At 37.1% G+C, this 23,880-nt stretch overlaps 1 protein-coding gene across 1 annotated transcript in view; it reads left to right on the top strand.

The window, feature by feature from the left end:
- gpt2 (glutamic pyruvate transaminase (alanine aminotransferase) 2) overlaps nt 1-22,213 on the top strand; it is a 35,802-nt gene extending 13,589 nt beyond the window's left edge. Inside the window, exons 3-11 of the mRNA XM_049471295.1 lie at nt 1,863-1,971; nt 4,361-4,494; nt 5,437-5,680; nt 7,606-7,685; nt 8,890-9,026; nt 11,189-11,363; nt 12,507-12,662; nt 12,768-12,880; nt 16,016-22,213. Of these exons, the coding sequence (XP_049327252.1) occupies nt 1,863-1,971; nt 4,361-4,494; nt 5,437-5,680; nt 7,606-7,685; nt 8,890-9,026; nt 11,189-11,363; nt 12,507-12,662; nt 12,768-12,880; nt 16,016-16,139 (1,272 nt within the window). The 3' untranslated portion in view covers nt 16,140-22,213. The remainder of the gene's footprint in view (nt 1-1,862; nt 1,972-4,360; nt 4,495-5,436; nt 5,681-7,605; nt 7,686-8,889; nt 9,027-11,188; nt 11,364-12,506; nt 12,663-12,767; nt 12,881-16,015) is intronic.
- Nucleotides 22,214-23,880: the final 1,667 nt, after the last annotated feature.

The following is a 23,880-nucleotide window of genomic DNA, read 5'->3' as shown; positions in this document are numbered from 1 at the left end:
ACCGGACAATCTCGGATTGTGTATATAATTATAGCCTGCAGGGGTGGCTTCATTTAATGCTACATATTCATTTGGCCTAATCCAGGTTTCTGTCAGACACAGAACATCGAATTTCTGATCAGTTATCATTTCATTCACCAGAACTGCTTTTGAATTTAGAGATCTAATATTAAGTAAACCAATCTTTAGGCTTGAAATGTTAGTACTACAGTCTGGATATGATTGTTTAATATAAGTTAAGTTATTTAGATTTACTGTTTTAGTTTTTTGATGTTTTTGTTTGACTCGGGGGACAGACACAGTCTGAATACATTGGTATCTAGGTAACGTCTCTTTGCAGCTCGCAGACGGTCGGTTAAGCCTCTCTGTCTGCGGCCTGGTCCCGGCTCTGGATTGTCAGCAGCTTCTAATACTACTCTGCCGACTAACTAAAAGACTATGAGCTATGCTGCATGAAAGTAAGGCAGCACCCTCCCGCGTGGGGTGGACACCATCCCTACCTAAAAGACCAGGCTTGCCCTCAAAGTGTAGCCAGTTATCTATAAAGCCCACATGATTTTCTGCACACCACTTGGACATCCAGCGGTTCAGCGAAGAAAGCCTGCTGTAAGCTTCATCACCACGCCTCATTGGGATGGGGCCAGAGCAGATTACCTCCTCGGACAGCGTCTGGGCCTGTTTAATCACCTCTTTAATATTAGCCTTAGTTATTTCAGACTGCCGCAGACGAATATCATTGGCCCCTACATGAATTACTACCCTCGAATATCTCCTATTCCCTAACCTAAGGTTGCCACTAATGTCCGGTGCTCTGGCTCCCGGTAAACAAGTAACTGTTGCCGCTGGTGCCCCTAAAGGAGTAGCTAATTTCACGTGTCGGACGATGGAGTCTCCTATCACCAGAGTACCTTTAACAGGCTCCTCAGTTGGTGCTTCACTGAGCGGGGCAAACCTGTTTGACACGTGAACTGGGGGAGCGTGGTGTTTAGGTGGGCTGGCTGTGGCCTTTGCGGTAGCATTAGCCTTAGCCTTTCGACTATGCCGCCGAGACGTTACCCATTCGCCCCGCTGTGAGGGCTCTAAGGCCGGAGTCGAGGGGGTACTAACTCTCCCTGAGACACCCGGGGCTGCTAACAGTGAATCCTGCTGTCTATCCCTTATTAAACCCCGGACGTGCAGCTCTAACTTATTCACCTTATCCACCAAGGAGCTAACTATCTCACACTTAGTACAAATACCACTATTGTTACCAGTATCGGTGGATAAGGGATCTAAGCTATACATGCCACACTCTAAACAGGTGTAAACCTGAGCAGAAGCCATGGAGAAAAAAGCACTCACCTTGTTTCAGTTGAAATTAGAAACTTACACAAACAAACTGCAGCAGCAAACAGCTAATCCAGCAAACCTGAGGAAAAAGTCTATAAAAGTAGACTGAGAGTGGATTAATAGGTGTGTAGAGCAAAGAGGAAGCAGACTAAAAGTGGATTAGTAAGTGTGAAGAGAGTAAAAGAGAAGAAAACAGAGAAAAGTGTAGAAGCTGAAGATTAAAGCAAGCTTTCAGCAGCAGAGCAGCACAGCAGCAGACCAGAGTAGTAGAGAGCAGAGCAGGGAGCAGGGTGGTTCTAAAACTTTTACTATAGTGTCTGAGGTGGTCATGGTTGCTAAGTGGTTGTTAACTGTTTTGTCCCTTTTGGTTTATATAATATTGTTACTGTGTGGGTGCTATGATGATATTTGAGGTGGTTTAAATGGTATTGGTAAATTTTTACTGTGTGGGTGCTGCGGTATTTCAGGTGGATGCTGTGGTGTTACTAGACACATGCTGTAAATGTTATTTGTCCCCCTGTCTCTGTCTGCAGGTGGTGGCTCTCTGCACCTTCCCTGAACTGATGGACAGCCCCAGCTTCCCTGAGGATGCTAAGCGGAGAGCACGGCGTATCCTGCAGAGCTGCGGGGGACAGAGCCTGGGTGAGTGTGTTTGGCTGAGCGACAGCAGTGAGAGCGGATGTTGTGAGTCAGTGTTAAAAGCTTGACGGCCTAGTTGTTCAGTTTTTATTGCTGTGCTAAAGAACTTTGCTCTATAGAAAAACACAGGCATTCTTGGGCAGCTGGGCCGTGAGATTTTCACAATATGATGTCATGGTACTAATACCAATACTAACTATAATTAAAACAATAATAATCAATAAAATAGACACAGAAACCTGCACTGGATGGCTTCTATGTGATTTTTAAATTGGAAATTCAATTTTGGAAATGAGTGAATTTAATTGTTTTCTGAGCTGGATTACTCGCTGATAGTTGTTGGCAGGCCAAGAGTACCACAGTAATTGGATAAGGACATTTTTAAACCTGAAACACCGGACTAGAGTGCACACCAAGGTTCATATCTTACATTGTGTTAATTTCACACTGCGGTTTAGTGAGTGAACTAAAACTCTTTACTACATTCTGTTATCATCATCATCAGCTGCGTGGGTGGAGTCTCTCTATACATCATATTAATTGATTTGTTGATTGTTAGTTATGTTTGAGTTTGTCGAGTTGCTTTGCCGGGTGTTTTGCTTGATTCTAGCTCTGTCTGAATCCGACCCCCCTTCACTTTGGTCTGAAAATCTAAATAATCTAGAATAGTGTTTTAACACTGCAGATGAACTGGAACAAGATTTATTAGATCTGGACTGAAACCACCTCTTTTGGTTGGACCCAAACTGAAGAGTCTAAAAAGTCCGGACCAAACAAGCCAGGTGTGAAAGCCCCCCAATTCTTGCGGATTGTTTTGATAAGTGTATTATTTTCGTAGATTTTTCCTATCCATCTTTTTGAAGCCTAGGTTAGTGGCCTCAGGTGTTTGGAAGCACTTTTTTCTGTAATGCCAACAACCGGCATTTGAGGGCTTGAAGCTGCGATGCTAACTGTAAAGTTTTTTTTTTGTTTTTTTTTTCTGAGCTGTATTACTTGCTTATAGTTGTTGGCAGGCCCAGGGCTGGTTACATAGACTAAGACACAGTACCATTTGTCTTTTGTACCCCTACCTCTTGTTTTCGATTATAAACCTTCCCCTTAGAACAGAGCTACAAGAGCAAGGGGTGAAATTCTCAACCTATTAATTGTGACGGTCCTTGATGCACCCGATACAGGTATAGCGTTATATATTATAAGGTGAGCATCCTAGTGGCTGCTTGTTAAGAAGTTAACTTCATTGTATGCTTTCAGAAATGGGGCAGGTGGTGCAGCAATAAATTATTATTTTTCAATCGTTAATTTGTCTGTGATGGGTTGCTGAAAACAGCTTCTATTAGCTTTTTAATTTTTCATTTTTTCTTTCTTAAAGGGTCATGTAGCCATGACACTCCCCCCTAAACTACCCCTTGAACCTAACAAGAGTAAAAACAGAGAGAGTGTAGGGTTAAGTGTTAGGGCCAAGGAGTAAAATGGGATTTGGCCTTAATCTTGCTGTTTGCTATGATGTGTTTCTGTTGGTTATGCTGTATCTGCGTTATAAAGGCAGCTGGGGTAATAATCAAATGTCCACGATATGTTTTAAATATCTATTTTCAGACCATGGATTAGGGGTGTGCCATATTGTATTGTATGCAATAATATTGCCAACATTTTTTATATTGTGAACAATATTATACCCTGAAATATTGTGCCAAATAACTTACCCCTAATTATCACATCAGGGTACTACTTTTTTTTGTTGTTTTGAGCAAAAGAAAAAAATCACACTGTTCTCATTTCTACTATATCTAGTAGAGACAGATTATTATTTATGTCCAGTATGATTTATTTTACTTTAATCCTGTATATATGGAGGTATTTGAAGTGCATTATTATTAGTATCATGACATTCTGGATCACTGACTTCTGTTACAATTCTGTTATCTGATAAAATTCTTTTTTCATATTTTTTAATATCTCAGTTAGGGGTGTGCCATATCATATCATATGCAATAATGACGTTTAATTTTTTATTTTCTTGCAGTAGTACATTCTTTAAATATATATATTTTTTAATTTAGTGTTTTGTCATATCAACAAGAGTATCGTTATTGTGAAAGTACCATGAAATATCATGATATTTACTACTATGGAATACTAATACCAAGTCAGGTATCGCTGCAGACCTTACGCTCCACCCTATAAACAATAGCAAGGCATGTATTTCACTGTGTAACTGCAGTGCAGTCAGATTACAGGGTTATGTCTATATAATGACCCAGATCTTGCCGTGGTCAGGAGATGGAGGAACAATAGAAGTGCAGCTTTAGCTCAGCCTGAGCCAGAATCAGTTCTGCATCAGTCAGGTCTTTAGCTCCCCTCCGCCTGCTCACGTTTCCTCCTCTGCCCTCAGGCTCCTACAGTGCCAGTCAGGGGGTGGACTGCATCCGGAAGGACATTGCTGCTTACATCGAACAGAGAGACCAGGGAGTGCCTTCAGACTGGGAGAACATCTTCCTCACCACTGGTGCCAGCGATGGCATTGTGGTAGGTTACTGACATACTGTAACAACTGCACACACACACACACACACACACAGATTTAGATTCATACTGTATTAAAAAAATACGGCCACAATTATTACTCTAGCTTTGTAAAATATACTAGTGCATCTTTAATTGTAAAGTTACTTTATTTCAGTAATTCAGTGCAAAATGTGATACTGTATATAATCTATATATTATATAGATGTATTACACACAGAGTGATCTATTTTAAGAGTCTTTATTTATTTTATTGTTAATTATTATGGCTTACAGACAATAAAAACCCAGAAATCAGTGTTTCAGAAAATTAGAATATTATATAAGACCAACTGGTACTTTTGGCAGTGTGGGCAGTGTGCCAAGTCCTGCTGAAAAATGAAATCTGCATCTCCATAAAAGAAAAACACTGCACTGACTTTGGACTTGATATAACACAGTGGATCAACACCAGCAGATGTAAAAAGTGTGCACGTTGTAGATTCATACTGGATTAACACTTCAGACCACATTTATTACGGTTATACTGGTACTCTTGAACTCAAAACGCATATATGCTGATTCATATTGGATTCAAACTTATATTTCATGGATTACGGACACACTAATAACGAATCATACTGGTTAAAAAATATATTTTTAAACAGTTATTACTGTTTTATTTTTTTAAATCTAAAAAACAGTAGATTTACACTGGATTAAATATCCCATCACTGTTTCATTTCTTTTTTTTTTTTTTTTTTTTTTTTTTACTAAATTAAAGTATGTATATATAATAAAATGCATAATAATAGCTTGGCAATTCTTTTTTCTTTTCAGCACACACTTTTAATGTGTTGTCTGATGCTGTATGTCACAGTGTTGGATTAAAATATAGAATAAAGGACATTGCATGGCTAATAAACCTAATATAAATGATTAATTAATATTTTATCTGTTTTGTAGAATATCCTGCGGCTGCTGGTGTCTGGTGCAGGTCGCTCCCGCACCGGTGTGATGATCCCTATCCCCCAGTATCCGCTCTACTCGGCTGCCATCGCTGAGATGGGCGCAGTGCAGGTTAACTACTACCTGGACGAGGACAACTGCTGGGCTTTAGACGTGAACGAGCTCCACAGATCCTACCAGGCTGCCAAGGAGCACTGCCAGCCCCGGGTCCTCTGCATCATCAACCCCGGAAACCCCACAGGTAGGATCCTGATTAATGACTGATTAGTGTGATTTACTTCAGAGCTGATGCAGATAATCTGCAGTATTGATAATTAAGGTGGTTAAATTTAAAGATCTGTTGGAATATAACTCTATTGTATAAATATAAAAACTGCACTGTTAGATAATCAGAGCCATTATCATCAGATGTTTTCTACAATCGATTGGTATATGTCTGCACACATGCGCTCCTTTTGATACGAGTGTATTTCACTCTTTTTCAAATGGTACACATCAAAGCTATTAGTGCACCTTTGGTCCTTTGCTGAAGAAACTGCCATATGGGTGTGTTTAGATTTTTCATTTATGTTTTAATAATCAGTACAAAATGTATTTTCCGTAAATTTCAATGATATTTTGTGATTTAGAAAAATATTAATTATAGTCAGTGACGAACACTTCCATAAGAAAAAAATATTTTGTTTAATAATATTTTTTAAATAATAATTTTGCAAAAGCGATACTCTTGGCCATATGACAAAACATTAAATAAAACATTTTTTTTTTTCAAGTCATATTATTGCATACAATATGATATGGCACACCCCTAACTGAGATATAAAAAAATACAAGAATTTTATCGGATTTGTAACAGAAGTCAATGATCCAGAATGAGATGATGATAATAATGCACTCTAAATATCTCCATATATCCAGGATTAAAGTAAAATAAATGAGACTGGACAGATATAATCTGTCTCTAGTAGATATAAGATAGTAGAAATAAGAACAGTGTGAATTTTTTTCTTTTTCTAAAAAAAAAGCAAAAAAGTAGCACCCTGATGTGATAATTAGGGGTGGGTAATATGGCACGATATTCAAAAATGTTGGCGATATTATTGCGTGCATTATTACTGTCTTCTTTTATTTATTCTTATCTGTGGATTTTTGGCTTTAATATTCAAAAGGATATTTTTACTTTAGACGTTTGTACTTAGACTATCTGCTGCCTCAGTTCACCTGGCTCGAGTAGATTCTGGATCAGAACAGAACTTGTGGGCTGTAAGATCTTTTTGAGTCTCTGCAGACTGAAGTGAAAGCTGTGAAGTGTGGAAACCTTTTACAGGCTGTTCAGAGCCAAAAGTAACACGACTACAGAGTTATTTTAGGAATAGTGAAGCTGCACAGGCTGCTGGAGAATGTGGCTCAGGGTGAAGTTACTTCTAAGATCTCTTCAGTGTACTTTTAGACGAGTTATATACTGTGTTTAAGGTGCACTTAAAATCCTTTAATTTTCCCAAAAATCGACAGTACACCTTATAATCCAGTGCAATTTATAAGGGTGCGTTTTCAGTGAAGTTTCCCAGCGCTAAGGCTGGGTGCAGCAGCATTAGCATTAGCTGCTAACCGCAGCGCTAGCTCTTTCGACAATTCGACAACTCTTTTCGAGGTGAGTTTAATGGACTGTAGTTTGCATGTTTGCTGTGTTAAAAAAAGCTTCGTGGGACAAACCGCTAGCTGATAGCGCTCTGGCTTACACAGGGTTCCTCAGTGTAGCAGCGCTGCTGCTAACCATGCTGTCAAACAAATATTATTCAGTTATTCTGATTTAAAGATTTTATATTAATCTGACAACTAAACTTATAAGAATTATTCAGTATTATGAAGCTTCTTTGTAAATAATTTATATTTATATTAAAATCAGAGCATAAGTTGTCATTAATTCAGCTGTAGTGCAAAAAATTCTGAATAAACTTTATTGAAGAAATTTTTGAATAGGGTAAAGTGGTTCCAAACAGAAAATCAATATTGTAATGTCCCTTCATTTACAGCCTTAACTGTATTTAACACATGAAATTAGTCATTTTTCACTTGCATATTCTTACACTGATTAAACTGAGCATCTGAATGATGCTTTTGATTTTTCTCCTGTTTTTTTTTTATCTTCTGCTTTAACCTCTGTAGGTCAGGTTCAGAGTAAGAAGTGTATCGAGGATGTTCTGCACTTCGCCTACGAGGAGAACCTGTTTGTCATGGCTGACGAGGTAATTTCTCGTTCCCGTTTCTGACGTCCCCGTTCAGTGTCCAGGAAGTGAAGATGAGCTGTGTTGTCCGTGTCCAGGAGCTCTTCTGCTTCCTGGTGTTTAACACAGAGCTTTTAAGCCTGACACTCAGAGATAAACGATGTTTGTCTAAAGCCTGGAAAAGCTCTTGTCCGTGTTTAAGTCTCGGAGAGCCGGGAGCTTGCTGGTCTCCGGCTGATTGCGAATACTTAAACATTGAGTATTTCAGATTAGGAGTGTGCAATATGGCTCTAAAATCAATCACAATATCACGATATTTCATGGTATTTTCACAGTAACGATACTTTTGGCGATATGAGAACACTGAAGTGAAAAACATAAAAATATATTTTTGCATACGATATGAAATGAAACACCACTAACTGATATATTAAATAATGCAAGAATTTTATCAGGATTGTAACAGAAGTGAATGACCCAGAATGTCATGATACTGATAATAATGCACTCCATATATCTCCATATATCCAGGATTAAAGTAAAATATATGATACTGGACAGATATAATCTGTCTCTAGTAAATATATAATGGAAAATAAGAACAGTGTGAATTTTTCTTTTGCTAAAAACAGAAAAAAGTAGCACCCTGATGTGATAATTAGATAATTAGTGTGTGATATGGCACGATATTTCGGGTTATAATATATAAAAATATATATATTAGAGCTGGGCGAAATGTTCCCCCCAAAAAATCGAAGATTTCATTTAGCGACTTTTAGGAGATTTTTCGATTTTTTTTTTTTTAATCCGATTTCTGATTTAAATAGATTTTTTTCCCCCACTAAAATCTCCTAAAAGTCGCTAAATGACATCATCACCTAATTTGCATAATACATGTTTTTAAAGCTGTAAAGGATTAACATTGTGAGAGAGAAAAAAGTGAGTAAACAACACTCTAAATATGTTAGAAATGATACAAATTAACTCCAACAAATGAACAACTTCTGTTGCTTTTTAAATAACTTTATTTTTACGTAAATTACATAAATCGTTTTTTGCAGTGTTGTTAAATGTTATTATTAGAGCAGTTTTTTATTTTATTTTATTTATTTTTTAGCTTTCTTAAGTTTTCTTTATTTTCAAACCTATTATAGACAAATTGTTGAATAGCTTTTTACAAAGTGGGTTTAAGGTTTATTATGTTTGTTATGGCCTGTGTTTACAGGTGTATCAGGAGAATGTGTACGCTCCAGACTGTCAGTTCCACTCCTTTAAGAAGGTTCTGTATGAGATGGGGCCGGAGTATTTTAACAGTGTGGAGCTGGCCTCCTTCCACTCCACTTCTAAGGGTTATACTGGAGAGTAAGTATGTGTGTCTGAGTCAGCAGAGCTCTACATTTCACCTCCTCTCACCCTACAGCTCAGCTTACACACACACACACACACACACACACACACACACACACAAACCTCTTACCTTCTACAGGTCTGTTAGTGCACTTGAATTCCTCAGAGTAACCTTAGAATATTTCTGAAATTGTACCTTTTAAAAACTTTATTAACACTCATATTAATAATAATAATAATAATAATAATAACAATAACAATAATAATAAGTTTAAAGGATTAAGTATTTGATACTGTTATTTTCACAGCACTTACCAGTTTACTGAACCAGTACATGAAAATGAATTTTAAAAAAACTGCACGCTTAAGATGAATTGTACTTGTGATTACAAAATGCTGAACAATTTAAACTGCTGACTTTCTAATTAAAACCCAGTGAACAAATCCTAAATATAAACTTAAATGTGTGTATATATAAGAAATTAATTCTGCCCATATCGAATAATATTTCTATTTAATTTATGAATTAAACATATTGGAAGAAATTATGCACAGATGGTTTTTATTTTTTTTAATCCAATATAGTACCATATATATGTATACCTTTTACAACTTTATTATCTATTATCCTGAGGTGTCATATTATGAAGCACAAATACTTTAAATCTTTACTTTACTACTCTGCTTTACTGGAGAAATGAGTTTCTTTAGACAACTTTTTTACTTTTGCTCCTTACATTTGCACACAATTATCTGAACTTTCTACTCCTTAAAAAAACATACACTGCTGATCTAGGAAAGTGTATGTGGAGGTTTTAAAGGAAGCAGCTCTTCTGTGAAGGCCAGCCGGGTTCTGCTAAAATGTTTTCCTGAGATCAGGTTCACATGTGCAGCCGACAGAATGCCAGGAGAAATTCCTGTGAAAAAAATGCTGACGAACTGGAGAAACATGACCCTGGACGACCTCCTCCCAGTTCCTGATCAGAAAAACAAGATACACTGTCTCTGATTCAGAGTCAGCACTGTCTCAGAGTGTAGATTCAGCCTTCACTGTAGTAAAACACCTGATATTCTGCTGTTATTAAACTGTTAACTCTGTCCCAGCCATGTAGAAATTGCAGTCTGATAGAAAATGAGTTCACTCATTAATGTCTATATTCTGTGAATATTTTGCAATATCCCATAGCCTTCCCGAAACAACACAGTTTAATTTTTAGTTTTCTGGTAGAAAATATCTTCAGGAGTGAGTGAAAAAGCTGAAATAAGTAATACTGATTTATTTTAGTATCATTTCTAGGAAATTCTAGGAAAAAAAGTAATAAGACTGCATTGTTTTATTTAAGCTTTATTCATCATTGAGGGGAGATCACTTTTATGGTGCTTCACTGTAAAAAGTCAAATTTGAGGAAACTCAATGTCAAGGCAACTAAAATCTAAAACTAAAACTGACATTGGTTTGAATGGTGTATGATGGGAGGGACTATAGGACAATATAAAATATTCACAGAATATAAGACACTATTAGGAGTGAACACATTTATCAGACTGCAATTTCAGGTATTTCCTCTCTCAAAAACTTAAACTTTAAAAAGAAATTAGCAATTGTGTTTAAATAATTCATTGTTCCATATGTGTAAAAAATAGTCACACCTTACTTAAAAGTCTCAAATTAAAAAATCATAAAAATTGTGAAATGTCTGTTGTAAGCTGACTGTGGAGAGACACACAGTCCAAGCTGCTCGAGGTCTAGTGTGAAGTTTCCACCAATCAGTGATGGTTTGGAGAGACATGTCTGTCATCTGCTGGTGTTGATCCACTGTGTTTTATTATCAAGTCTAAAGTCAGTGCACTTTTGTTTTCCCACAAAATCTTACAGCACTTCATGCTTTCCTCTGCTAAAAAAAACTTTTATGGAGATGCAGATTTTATTTTCCAGCAGGACTTGGCCCACACTGCCAAAAGTACCAGTTAGTCTTATATAATATTCACATTTTCTGAGACACTGATGTTTGGGTTTTTATTGTCTGTAATCCATACTCATTAACAATACATCTAAATAATATGAGTTAAACAATTAAACAGAATTAATGAAATATATTCTGTGATTTTCAATGATATTCAAATTTTTTGAGGTGCACTAGTATATAGTAGAGATGATCCTGTAATTTATTTTATAGATGTGGCTTTAGAGGAGGCTTTATGGAGGTGGTGAATCTGGACCCAGAGGTCAAGGCCCAGCTGGTAAAGCTGCTGTCGGTCAGATTGTGCCCGCCGGTGGCCGGACAGGCTGCGATGGACGTGATCGTGAATCCCCCACAGCCAGACGAACCTTCTTTCACTCAGTTCCACAAGGTCAGTGTCTCCGAGTGATTTGATTCTCTAATTTGTTTCTTGTGTCTGTCTGTTTCTGTCTGGGTCTGTGTCTGTCTGTCTGGGTCTGTGTCTGTCTGGGTCTGTGTCTGTTTCTGTCGGTTTCTGTCTATTTCTGTCTCTGCCTGTCTGGGTCTGTCTGGGTCTGTGTCTGTCTGTCTGGGTCTGTGTCTGTTTCTGTCGGTTTCTGTCTGTTTCTGTCTCTGCCTGTCTGGGTCTGTCTGTGTCTGTCTTTTTTTAGACTGCAACACAAGTGTAACATTTTAATTTCTCCTGTAGGATCACTGAATTTGAAGGAAATTCTTCTTTTAAAACTTAAAATCTAATTTTAAAGGTTAGTAGTTTTCAAAGGAAAAATACTGAATCTGGATCAGCAGACTCATAAATAAATATTGGTATCGTAAATGGAAAAGATGGAATTGTGCTATTTTTGTTTGTACCTTTTTTGAACAAGTATCTTCTCCTCAGCTCTGTGTTCACTTACATAGAGCCTGTATTAAGTCCAGAATTGTCTGTTTTTATAAACTAACCGCACATTAGACAGTATTAATAATAGTCAGCGCTCCACAGCGCTGTCGTTGTGTTATTAAGGTACATTAATGTTAATCTCACTGATTTGTTATGAATTATATTAACCTTCTCTCGGCTCCACCACTAACGTGTCCTCGGTTGAGACGGTGCAGCATTAAAGAAGTGCTGTTGTGGGAGGCAAGAGTGAATACAAGCTGTCCAGCCTAAAATGCTCCATTATTATTGGCCCTTTTTCCTCGTAAGTTGTTGCTCTTTTCCCTCACCACTTCTAAATACCCTCTTCTCAACTAAAACCTCCACCGCCGCCTGCTCCTTCTTCCTGTGCTGAGCGCGTTGTCACAATAAAAGCGTGAATTACTGCACTTTTTTTTTTTTAAGTAAATGGTTACTCAAGGCACAAAAAACGACTCGACCAATTTTTTTTTCGAGTAACTCGAATTACTCGAGTAATCGTTTCACCCCTAATTGTGATACATTGAAAACTTGATAAAAAAGTCATAGAAAACAGTGGTTTTATGAAGCAGATTAATTTAAAGTATTGTCAGTCTCTGTAAGTTTTTGACTGTGTATCTGGGTGTCTGGGATGATTTGTAGGAGAAGGCCGCGGTTCTGGGGGCCCTGGCGGATAAAGCTAAGCTAACGGAGCAGATTCTCAGTGCTGTGCCTGGAATTAAGTGCAATCCTGTTCAGGGAGCCATGTACGCCTTTCCACAGATCTTCATCCCCCCCAGAGCAGTGGAGGAGGCCAAGGTACGCCCGGGTTTCTGGATGGGACTGATGGTCTGTTCACTGAGTGTGTGCTGTGTGAGGTACTGAGGTCAGTGTGTGTGTGTGTGTGTGTGTGTGTGTGTCCAGGCTCTGGGAATGCAGCCGGACATGCTGTACTGCCTCAGACTCCTGGAGGAGACCGGTATCTGCGTGGTCCCGGGCAGCGGCTTCGGACAGAGGGAAGGAACCTACCATTTTAGGTACGTTTAGCATTCTGCACTCCAGTGCACTCCGGCAGGAATGTGTTGATATATATGGGAATTGTGAGAGGAACAAGATATCTGGTATCAAATACAAACAGTGTTTCTAGAGCTAATAATAATAATAATAAGCAGATAAAACTATTGATCAGATCGAATGCAGCAGTAACAGTTTTTCAGAGCTGGTACACTGTGAAACCAGCCAGCCCCACAGCTAACATGCTTCAATAGTAGCAAGTCGGGGTGGGCGATATGGCCCTAAAATAATATCACGATATTTTATGGTATTATCACGATAATGATACTCTTGGCGATTTGACAAAAAAATAAAAAATACACTACTGCAACAAAACAAAACTTACATTTTATTATTGTATACAATATGATATTGCACACATCTAACTGAGATACTAAAAAAATATAAGAATTTTTGCAGATTTGTAAGAGAACTCCAAGTATCTCCATATATCCAGGATTAAAGTATAATTAATGTCACTGGACAGATATAATCTGTCTCTAGTAGATATTTAATAGGAAATGAGAACAGTGTGAATTTTTCTTCTGATAAAAACAGCAAAAAGGTAGAACCCTGATGTGATAATTAGGGGCGAGTGTTATGGCACGATATTTCAGGGTAATATATTGTTTACGTTATTAAAAAATGTTGGCGATATTATCGCGCACGATACAATATGGCACACCCCTAGTAGCAAGGCCAGGTGCTATTATTGGCTTCATAACACAGATTCAGAATCACATGCAGAAATATACACATCATAGCAAACAGCAAGGCTTACTCTATGTAACAGCACACCCTCATCCTGTCATCAACTATCATTGAGAAATCCAGCTTAGAAAAACATTTAGCATTGCTGCTTTAATGCACTCCTAGCCTGCCGAGGCCGGCTGTTAGCATTGCAGCTAAACCACTCCAACATTGTCAGTGCCAGTTGCTGTGTCGTTACCGTTAGCATCACGGCTTTAACCTCGCTGAGACCAGCTGTTAGCATCGCTGCTGCCCCACTATTCTAGGCTCCGTAACTTAGAATTAGAATAATTACACACATGATAAATCATAGCATCATAGCAGATATGCCCAATCCAATTTCTCTTACTTCTGTACTTCTACCACTTTGAGTCTTTGAGTGTAATTCTTAGAAGAGAGTTACAAGAAGAAAGGGTGATTAAATACTATTTTTGAAGTGGAACAGGGTTTTTTTTTAATGCTTGATATGCAGACAATTATCACAAAACATTGAAACTACATATTAAACTATAGTAATGGTATGGTAACACAAATTAAATCCTCAAATTAAATCCTATAACAGCCATGCAGTGAATGTGAAGGAAAAAAAAAAAAAGATACTGCAGTGATACCAAAAGCGTGCCAAAATTTGCACCCCCGCCATAAAAAGCACCCCCACCCTTTTAAGCACCCCGTCTTGGTAGTTAGTTAAAGCAGTTATCTCTCTTTCAACAGACAAAATTAAAAACACAGTAGTAATATGTTTAGGTTGTGAAATCACCTTTGGTTGGATTTAACTAAAAATAATAATAATAACAGAAGTACATAGATTTTTTTGTTTTGTTTTGTTTTTATGCGATTTAGGGGTGTGCCATATCGTATCAAACGCGATAATATCGCCAACATTTTTGAATATCGTGAACTATATTAAACCCTGAAATATCGTATCATATCACCCATCCCTAATTATCACTTCAGGGTACACATTTTTTTTGGCTGTTTTTAGCAAAAGAAAAATTCAAACTGTTCTCTTTTCCCATTATGTATCTACTATATAAAGTAGATTTTACTTTAATCCTGGATATATTGGGATATTTGGAGTGCATTTTTAGTATCATGACATTCTGGATCATTGACTTCTATTAGAACTCATAAAATGTCATTTTTATTTTGGTGCAGTAGTGTATTCTTGAAATATTTTTTTTGGAATTCAGTGTTTTGTCATATCGCCAAGAGTATCGTTATCGCAAAAATACCATGAAATATTGTGATATTATTTCAGAGCCATATCGCTCACCCCTAATGCGATTAACTGTAATTCTGCAAATGTTGTTCTAAGTCACTATAGGGTGGGCTTTGATTCATTTTAGCAAATGCGTCCCCCCTAAATTAGGTCAAACCCGCTCCTACACCTTTCCTTTGCATTCTGTTAATTCTTCAGGGTAATGGTGAAATACTATGATACAGTGATGCTGTGATATTTTCTCTACTTAATTGGCAAATTCTAAAACCCCTAGCTCAGATAAGCTGTTCAAGATGCATTTGAGATGTATTCATGCAGATAAAACAAAAACTCACTTGTGGAAATAGTTTCATTTCTCTTATAAACGTTATAAAACAATGCTCCATCCACAAACTGCAGCTGACAGGTTGCAATGACAGGTTATGTCACCTCCACACAGTTTATGCTTTAAATAAAAGGTTAGATTTGCATTCTTGTATGCAAATCTCAAGTGCAGCTTGTTCTGCTGGAGGCCAGTATAGATACCACTGTTGTGTGTCAGGAAGAAACCCTGGGTAGCAGCTGTGTACAGAGAGAAATGATTACAAAAGTATAAAAAACAAACTACAAACATTTCTCCCATAATTTACACGGCCAATTACTCAACCCACTCATTAGGACTCTTTTACTCTCACTAGTGATGCCGCTCAACACACCAGGAGGGTGAAGACTAGCACAATGCCTTATTGCTGAGTAGCATCACAGTGCACTCGGAGGAAAGCGCAGCGATTCAGTTCTGATACATCAGCTCACAGATGCAGCCTTGTGCTGATCCACATCACCCTAGGAGTGATGAGGGGAAAGAGCACCATCTACATCTACTGTACCCACCCAGTGAGAGCAAGACCAATTGTGCTCTCTCACTTAGGGCTCCGGTAGCCGATGGCAAGCTGCATGAACAGGATTCGAACCAGCGATCTCTCGATCATAGTGGCAGTGCTTTTCAACTGCTGGACCACTCAAAACCACCTCCTTCAGGATATAATATTAATGTTAGAATCAACATTACACTTTCAATGCCTCTGCTCTTATGGTTATATTGATGCTTGTTTTTTGTGTGTGTGTATTTTGTGTGTGTGTGTGTGTGTGTGTGTGTGTGTTATTTCAGAATGACCATCCTACCCTCTCCGGAGAAGCTGAAGGTGCTGCTGGAGAAAGTGCGAGATTTCCACATGAAGTTCCTGAAGGAGTTTTCCACGCTGGAGGAGCCGCAGTGCCGAGTGCAGGCCTGAAGCGGCTGAGGGCGAAGCTGGACTAGAGTTTACTTAACACACTAACCACTGCAGCTACAGTAGTGTTGAGTAGCTTTAAAAAGTTTACGTTTAACCTTATTTACTTATTTACTTACGTAACAGAAAGGTACCGTGAGAAACGAAAAGGTTTTAAGGGATTGTTTATTTTTATTATTTTTATTTTCTTTTGTTCGTTGATTTCTGAAACTGTTCTATTTGTGCCTTTTGTCTCGTTCTAAAGGGAAAGTTAAAGAGGGATGGGGCGGATTCTGTTACACTAAACACTAAAGCGTGAATGTTCAGAAGGTCGGGTTGGGTCGGGGGAGGAGGCGTCTGGCTTCTGGCGTTTAGTTTTTATAATTCATGTTTCTCAGTCATTCTCTGTCGTGTGCTACACAGGGTTCTTTGAGTGATGCTGTAGAAGAACCATTAATGTGAAAGGTAGTGTGACTAGGGATGCACCAATGTGGGAAAAAGTCCTTACATAGACTGGTCACAGCTTTAAACCCTCTTTTTTTTTTAATTAGGAGGTTAAATAAAACTGTAGATCTGTTAAAACTGCCAAATATTCCGGACTATAAGGTAAACTGAAAATCCTTTAATTTTCCCAACAAAAAGTGCACTATATAAATGAATGAGTTCTACCAGTAAGGTATTAAGGAGCAGTGAAGCCACTCTGCTGAAGTACAGTGTTATAAGTCTACATTTTCAGTGAAGTTTCTCCAGCACTAAGGCTGGGTGCAGCAGCATTAGCATTAGCCGCTAACTTCATTGCTAGCTCTTTTGCCATTCAGGGATGAGTATATAGGACTGTAGTCTGCATGTTTGCCGTGTAAAAGAGAGCTACATGGGATGAAATGCGAATTAATAGCACCCTGGGTTACAGGAACACTCAGGGTCACTCAGTCTAGCTCTATTGGTCAGCAATTACGTCCTGCTGGCGCTGGGGTTAGCGGCTAATGCTAATGCTGCTGCACCCAGCCCTAGTGCTGGAGAAACTTTACTGAAAACTCACCCTTAGACAAAATATTGGGAATCTAAGCTTTACTCACCCAAATAAACAGGTTTCTGGAGAGAAATCTGTGTAGATTGATATCAAACACTCGTTTGACTTTGAAAGAGAGTTTTTTTTTTTTTTTTAAATAATTACAGTTTTGTTTAGTTAGACGCTTCCCCATTAGAAGGGAAACATGGCAACACCCTTGCTCACTTTAATATAGGCATCCTTACTAGTGTCACTAAATGCTCCTGGTGCACTTTATGTATGAAAATAGACCAGAAAATAGACATTTCTTGACAGTGTGCCTTATAATCCAATAATAAGGTAAAAAAAAAATTTAATGTACTTAAAGAAGTGTGGCCAGTGTCGCTTGGTCCTTTTTTCAGATTAGAATAATAAGTACTTATATTATTACAGCAAGTATCAGTTTTAATTATTTTCCAAATTATTGTCCTAGGCATCAGCATGAAACCAATTATTCTTTAGGGAAAAAATAAATAAATAAATAAAAATATATATATTATTGGCCAATACTATTATAATTTTGATATCATTGTGCATCCCTACATGTTACAGTTCTGTGCCAATTTAAAATCACCTGACACACCTTATTCAATACCATTGTTTATAATGATTAACACACACACACACACACTGCCACAATGCCGCTCGGTGACGCACAAGAACTGGAAGCGCTGTTTTAGTTCCTCAGAGCAGAACAGTGCAGTATTTTTCATTATCACAACAACGCCATAAAAATCAGTGATATAAAGGCCTGTCATGATGATTACGTTATTGATTTATCACACATACATACATGTGCATACGTGAACTTAACGGGTAATATTGAGATTGCCAAAAAAATCTCCAGCGTGTCAACTCAGTTCAAATATCTATTTATATTCTTTATTTATGACTTTCTAATTTCAGTGTCTGTATAATCTCAATCACCAAAAATGTTTTTAAAATGTAAAAATACTGTTTATTATATTTGTATCAAAGGCATAAAATGGTAATATTGATTGAAGTTTTTTTAAAACCATAATTATCCTGACAGGCCTAATAATGAGTGATCTGTGACTCCAAAGAAACTCCCTTGTGGTGATGGATGAGTGCAATATTCTGTTTAACACTTTACAATAAGGCTCATTATTTAATAAACAGTACTTACTACCATATGTTACAACTAATTAATAGTTAACACTATTTAAGATCATTTCTCATTACTGCTAAATAATAATACATTTTAAAATTAAAATAATCTGCCACTATAATCGGGAGATCGCTGGTTCCAATCCTGGTTATGCAGCTTGCCTTTAGCAGCCGGAGCCCTGAGAGAGCACAATTGGCCTTGCTCTCTCTCTGGGTGGGTACAGTAGATGGAGCTCTTTCCCCTCATCACTGCTAGGGTGATGTCGATCAGCACAAGGCTGCGTCTGTGAGCTGCTGTATCAAAACCGAGTCGCTGCGCTTTTCTTCGAGCGTTAGCGCTGTGATGCTATTCGGCAATGCTACAGCATCAGCAGCAGTTCAAAAAGAGGCGGAGTCTGACTTCACATGTATCGGAGGAGGCATGTGCTAGTCTTCATCCTCCTTGCGTTGGGGTATCACTAGTGATGTGGGAAATACAGCTGAGTAGCAGATGATTGGGTGGGAAAATATGCCAGATAAAGATAAAGATAAAGAAAAATGTTAAAATAATAATTAATTAATTAGAAATGTGCAAACTAGTGGCGGTTCATAATTAGTTGATACATTATTTTACCATTTAACAATGTTTATTACTGTTAAATGGGCTAATAATTGTTTGATCCTTATTGTAAAGTGTTGATTAATGAACTAAACATTTATTATAAATTATAAATCATCAAAAGTCGCAAATTCTATGCAATCCTTTCAGAATTAATTATCTATAATATTAACATGCCAATCTCTCTCATGGCACTATGTACTGTTCATACTTTAATTGTGAAATTAATTGTGTTTTTTTTTTCCAATGGCATCACTCCTAGAACCCTAAGCAGTACAGACTGTAAACAGAGAGCATATTCATGAAATTGTCTCTAAATATGAGCTTAAATGGGTCATATCATATCATATATATATATATACTGCTTTTTATTCTTTTCTTTTCTTTTTTTTTTCTATCTGCTCCAGAGTTTAGACTTTCCCTGTGGTTTAGAAGATCTGTTACTAATATTTTGCACTTCCCAGAGAATGTGCTGATGCAGCATTATTTTGGGGCTATTTAACTGTAAAATTAGAGGCTTTTTGCTGCGATGAGAAGTGTTTTATTTAGAGATCTGTTTTAAATATGGGGTGCTGAGTAGTGTTAGTAAGCTGGTGCAGTGTTTCTGAAACCCTCTTCCTGCAGAACCTCTGTTCTGCATGTTGTAGTTCTTCTGTTCCCTGATTTAACTCATTAACAATCTCCTGCTGAACGGGCTTTTAAATAGTGTTAGTGCAGGAGGTGTGTTACATTTTTAATATTTTACATAAGGCTGCAACGATTAGTCGATATAATCGACAATGTCGATAATTTAAATTTGTCGACTACATATTTCATTGTCGACTAATCGTTAAATCGTTAATAAGAGTCCTGCATTGCGCATAGTGCTGGGGACAGAGGTGCAATGTGAGATGGATAAATGGCTCAGCTTGTGTCTCCAAAAGTGCCCAAACACAACAGATTATATATTTACTAATTAAATATCAGTACTTTCCACGTTTAAACAGCATCCAGACGTTTAAATGCCTTTTAAATCTCATGTTCAGCTGTTTTTATTGTTTTTAGAGATGGAGAACATGGCAGAAATAATCGTTGACTAATAATCGACTAATCAAAAAAAAATAATCGTCAGATTAGTCGACTACCAAAATAATCATTAGTTGCAGCCCTAGTTCTACACCGTGTACAGTTTTCTCTGCTGCCTGAACTCCTGATAAAACTTTAGATAAGAGTTTCTGAGGGGAGCTGGGTGAATTGGTGAACAGTGAAAACACTACAGCATGCAGGACAGTAGTGGGTCTCCTGGATGAGAACTGAAGATCACTGCTGTAAAGACATAACTTGATTAACTTTACTAACAGAAAGAGAGAAAAATCGTAGATTAGAAATAAAAAATAAAAAAAGAAATGGTACCTTTTTAAATAGAGCTGGGCGAAATGGAAAAGTCATTTATTACAATACGCAATTTTATTAAGGATGTTAGGGATGCACCGAATATTTGGCAACCGAAATGATTCAGCTAAAAGTGGCAATAAAGTACTTTAGGGTGTTCAGCCTAATACGTAAAAACACAGAATCATTTATATTATTATCAAACAATGGTGTTTTGTTTAAAAAAAAAACAACAAAAATGCACTCAGGCAGATTACAGCATCAGTCCGCAAGTTTTTGAGTTTTGGTTTTGGGGATTTGGAGACCTCTCTGGTGAGAGAGTGTAATTGCACCACAGCAAGTATGCTGACAAGTGTTTGTTTGTTTGTTTTTGTTTGTTTTTGTTTTTAAAAAACGATTTCTGTTTCTGTGTTCTCAAACATGTCGTAGCCTAGCTGTGATTGGTCCGCTGAGCCTTGTGTTCCCGCCTACACATGCGGACCTTCACGGCAAAACTGCAGAGCAATGCAGAAACACTAAAGCGCACAATTATAAACACGCACAACGGCGCGAAACCTTAAATAATTTAGTTTTTAGTATATATTGTTTTGTTCGTTTTGTTTATTTGTTCATTAAAAAACTGTCTAAAACTGCATACAACCTACCAGACCGCCTTGTTTGAATAAATAAATATATTTAGATTAATTATATTATTATATTATATTTTTATTAAAATATGTTGGGCCCTTCCAACTCGAAAATATTACTGCGTTTAATTGAAAAACATTTTAAATTAAATTGTAAAAATCTTACAGACTGATGCTTTAATTTGTGCATTGATTAAAAAGAAGTGGCAAAATTAATGAAAACCTGTGTTTTTTTTCGGTGTATCCTAAATATTTATCACAATATTCTATAATCATACACAAAGCTGACAAAATAAAATTCACCCATACAGAGAGATTCTTGAAAAAAAATGCTTTTTAAACACTGTTACACTCCTATACTGTCCCATAATCCTATAATGTATCCTTGAACAGCATTCTGTAAGCAATTATATCTGTTCAATATATTCAAAAAACGATATATTGTGCGTCATGATACAGTTTATCACGATACAATAAAATGTCATCATATTGCCCAGCTCTACCTTGAGAAGAGATTTACTAAATACTCTTTTATTTATGTACATTAATCCAAAATATTATTCAAAGTTACTCTAGACCATTTTTATTGGTCTGTTATCATTTTTTTTCACACAGTGTGGAAAAGAAAACAGCTGCTACTGAGATGATCTAAAAGAACAGAGATGTGCGAGTTTGATGGCAGCTGATCTGCAGTCAGTGCGACAGTAAAGGACTGTGTTTTAAAGCAGTAGCTTGACCTAGCATGCTAATGGCTAACAATAGAGCTGCTTATAATGCTTATTAATGGATGGTTGCTTGCATTTGTTGTTGGCTACTTTGGCACGACCTTTAACTGACTGACTGACTGACTGATTGATTGATTGATTGATTGATTGATTATTCATTTAATTGTACATACAATAATAATATTAATAAAAATAATAATAATAGGAGCACTAATGCTCCACATTTCTTCATCTCTATTAAATATTAAAGAGATAATAAACGGTAGCACTGGAGTTAGACCGAGTGGTCAGAATATGATCAGTCAGAAAAGACACTTTTTTTCTTTTTATTTTTTTTTTTTTACATGAAAAGAGAACTTTTTCTGAATTTCATATTTTATAGGCCTACCTGTCAATCATCAGAGTGATAATAAATTATGAATGGAGGGTTATGAAGTCACGTGCTCCCCCTGTCGCTGTATATGTGACAATGTTTTGCATATTTTCATTAAAGCGAGTTCTGTTACTTTTCTCATGTCATCTGTTTACAATTATGCATTTTTGTTTTTTAAAGAAAAATAAACTGAATGAATTTGCAAAAAATAAAGTTATTTAATAATTTCTTCATGATTTTTTTGTGTGTGTGTGTGTGTGTGTGTGTGGGAGAGAATAAACAGGCTACCATTTATTCTCAGCTCTGCATCATTTATTACTATTGGAGAGGGAGAGAATACCACCACAGAGCAGATTATTAGGGTTCAAGCACCGAAGGTGCGTAGAACCCTATTGTTTTTGCTAAGATTTTTCTTATTATTATTATTATTATTATTATTAGGGTTCAAGCACCGAAGGTGCGTAGAACCCTATTGTTTTTGCTAAGATTTTTCTTCTTATTATTATTAGGGGTTCGAGCACGTAGTGCTAGAAACCCTATTGTAATTGTTCTGATTATTATTATTATTATTATTATTATTATTATTATTAGGGGTTCGAGCACGTAGTGCTAGAAACCCTATTGTAATTGTTCTGATTATTATTATTATTATTATTATTATTATTATTATTCTTATTCTTTTTCTGCCATAGAAGTGATCGGGCAGAAGAAACCGTAAGGCCTACAGGGCTGAGACTTGGTCATATGGTAGTACTTCTCACCGCTACTCAGATTCAAAAGATGAGCCCGATCGGCCTCAAGGGGGCGCTATGGCGAAGGTCAACGCGTTAGGCCTCGTAACTGCCACGCCCTGATAGCTAGAGCAAAATTTCTTGCATTATATGATTCCTTGGTTAATGGCAAATCAAAAAGGTCAATAGAACCACTAAGCTCCGCCCACTTAGATTTTTTGCTATTTAGCATAATATGCAAAACCTACTTTTGAGAACTTGTCCTAGGGTCATTGACCAATCCTGTCATATTTGGTGTCAAACAACTCAGCAGAGTCCCAACCTCAATAATTATCAAAAAAATTGAGAATTTTTTAAACAATATGGCCGCCATATGCAAATTAATCTTACCGTGGCACACCCAAATTTACTCTAACAGCTGTAACTTTTGAATGCTTAAACCTACACTAATGCCACTTTACAACTTTGATGCCAACATGATTCTGAGGTAGCCCGTCAATCTGTGTAGACATACGCCCCCAGGGGGCGGAGCCAAAGCTAAAAATCTGTTTCTCAGGAACTGTACAAGCTATGAAGCTCTCCTTTGGCATGTATCATCTATGGCCTATGTCCTAATGTTTTACAGAAGGAAAATTTGATATGCAAATTTTTGCGATCGTTATTAGCCAATCAGTTTCCAGCAAGCTTTTGACATGCTAAACAATGACCAATCAGGACGATACTTATACCCTACATGTATCTCAGGGCCTTCTATCATCCATTAAAATATGGCTTTGATTGGCCTCAAGGGGGCGCTATAGCAGAAAATCAGTTATATCTAAAGGTACAAGTGCCTAGGCTTGTTAATCTTTTTTAGTTGTATACTTTGCTGTAGCCTTTACAACTTTGTAATTACATGTATTTACCAAAAATGGAAAGATTTTCATCAGTGGCCAAAAGAGTAAAAATTGCTCTTTTCGAACTTGTCTTTAAGTCCTTAATCAATCAAAATAACTTTGGTCTTGATGCAATCTTGAGACCCTGTAGGTAAATAATTATCAAAAAAATCTTGACATTTTAACTATTTGAGGCCCATAAACCTTGATCAAACATGTTCGTGAAAGCCTTTTCAGAGTTATTTGGCCAAAACTCTGTCAAAGTTTAAAACATGCTAAAACTGTTGAAG

Source organism: Astyanax mexicanus, chromosome 23, assembly GCF_023375975.1.
Source record: "Astyanax mexicanus isolate ESR-SI-001 chromosome 23, AstMex3_surface, whole genome shotgun sequence".
Lineage (NCBI taxonomy): Eukaryota > Metazoa > Chordata > Actinopteri > Characiformes > Acestrorhamphidae > Astyanax > Astyanax mexicanus.
Note: the sequence above shows the minus strand (reverse complement) of the source record. Positions and strands in the feature narration are given on the sequence as shown.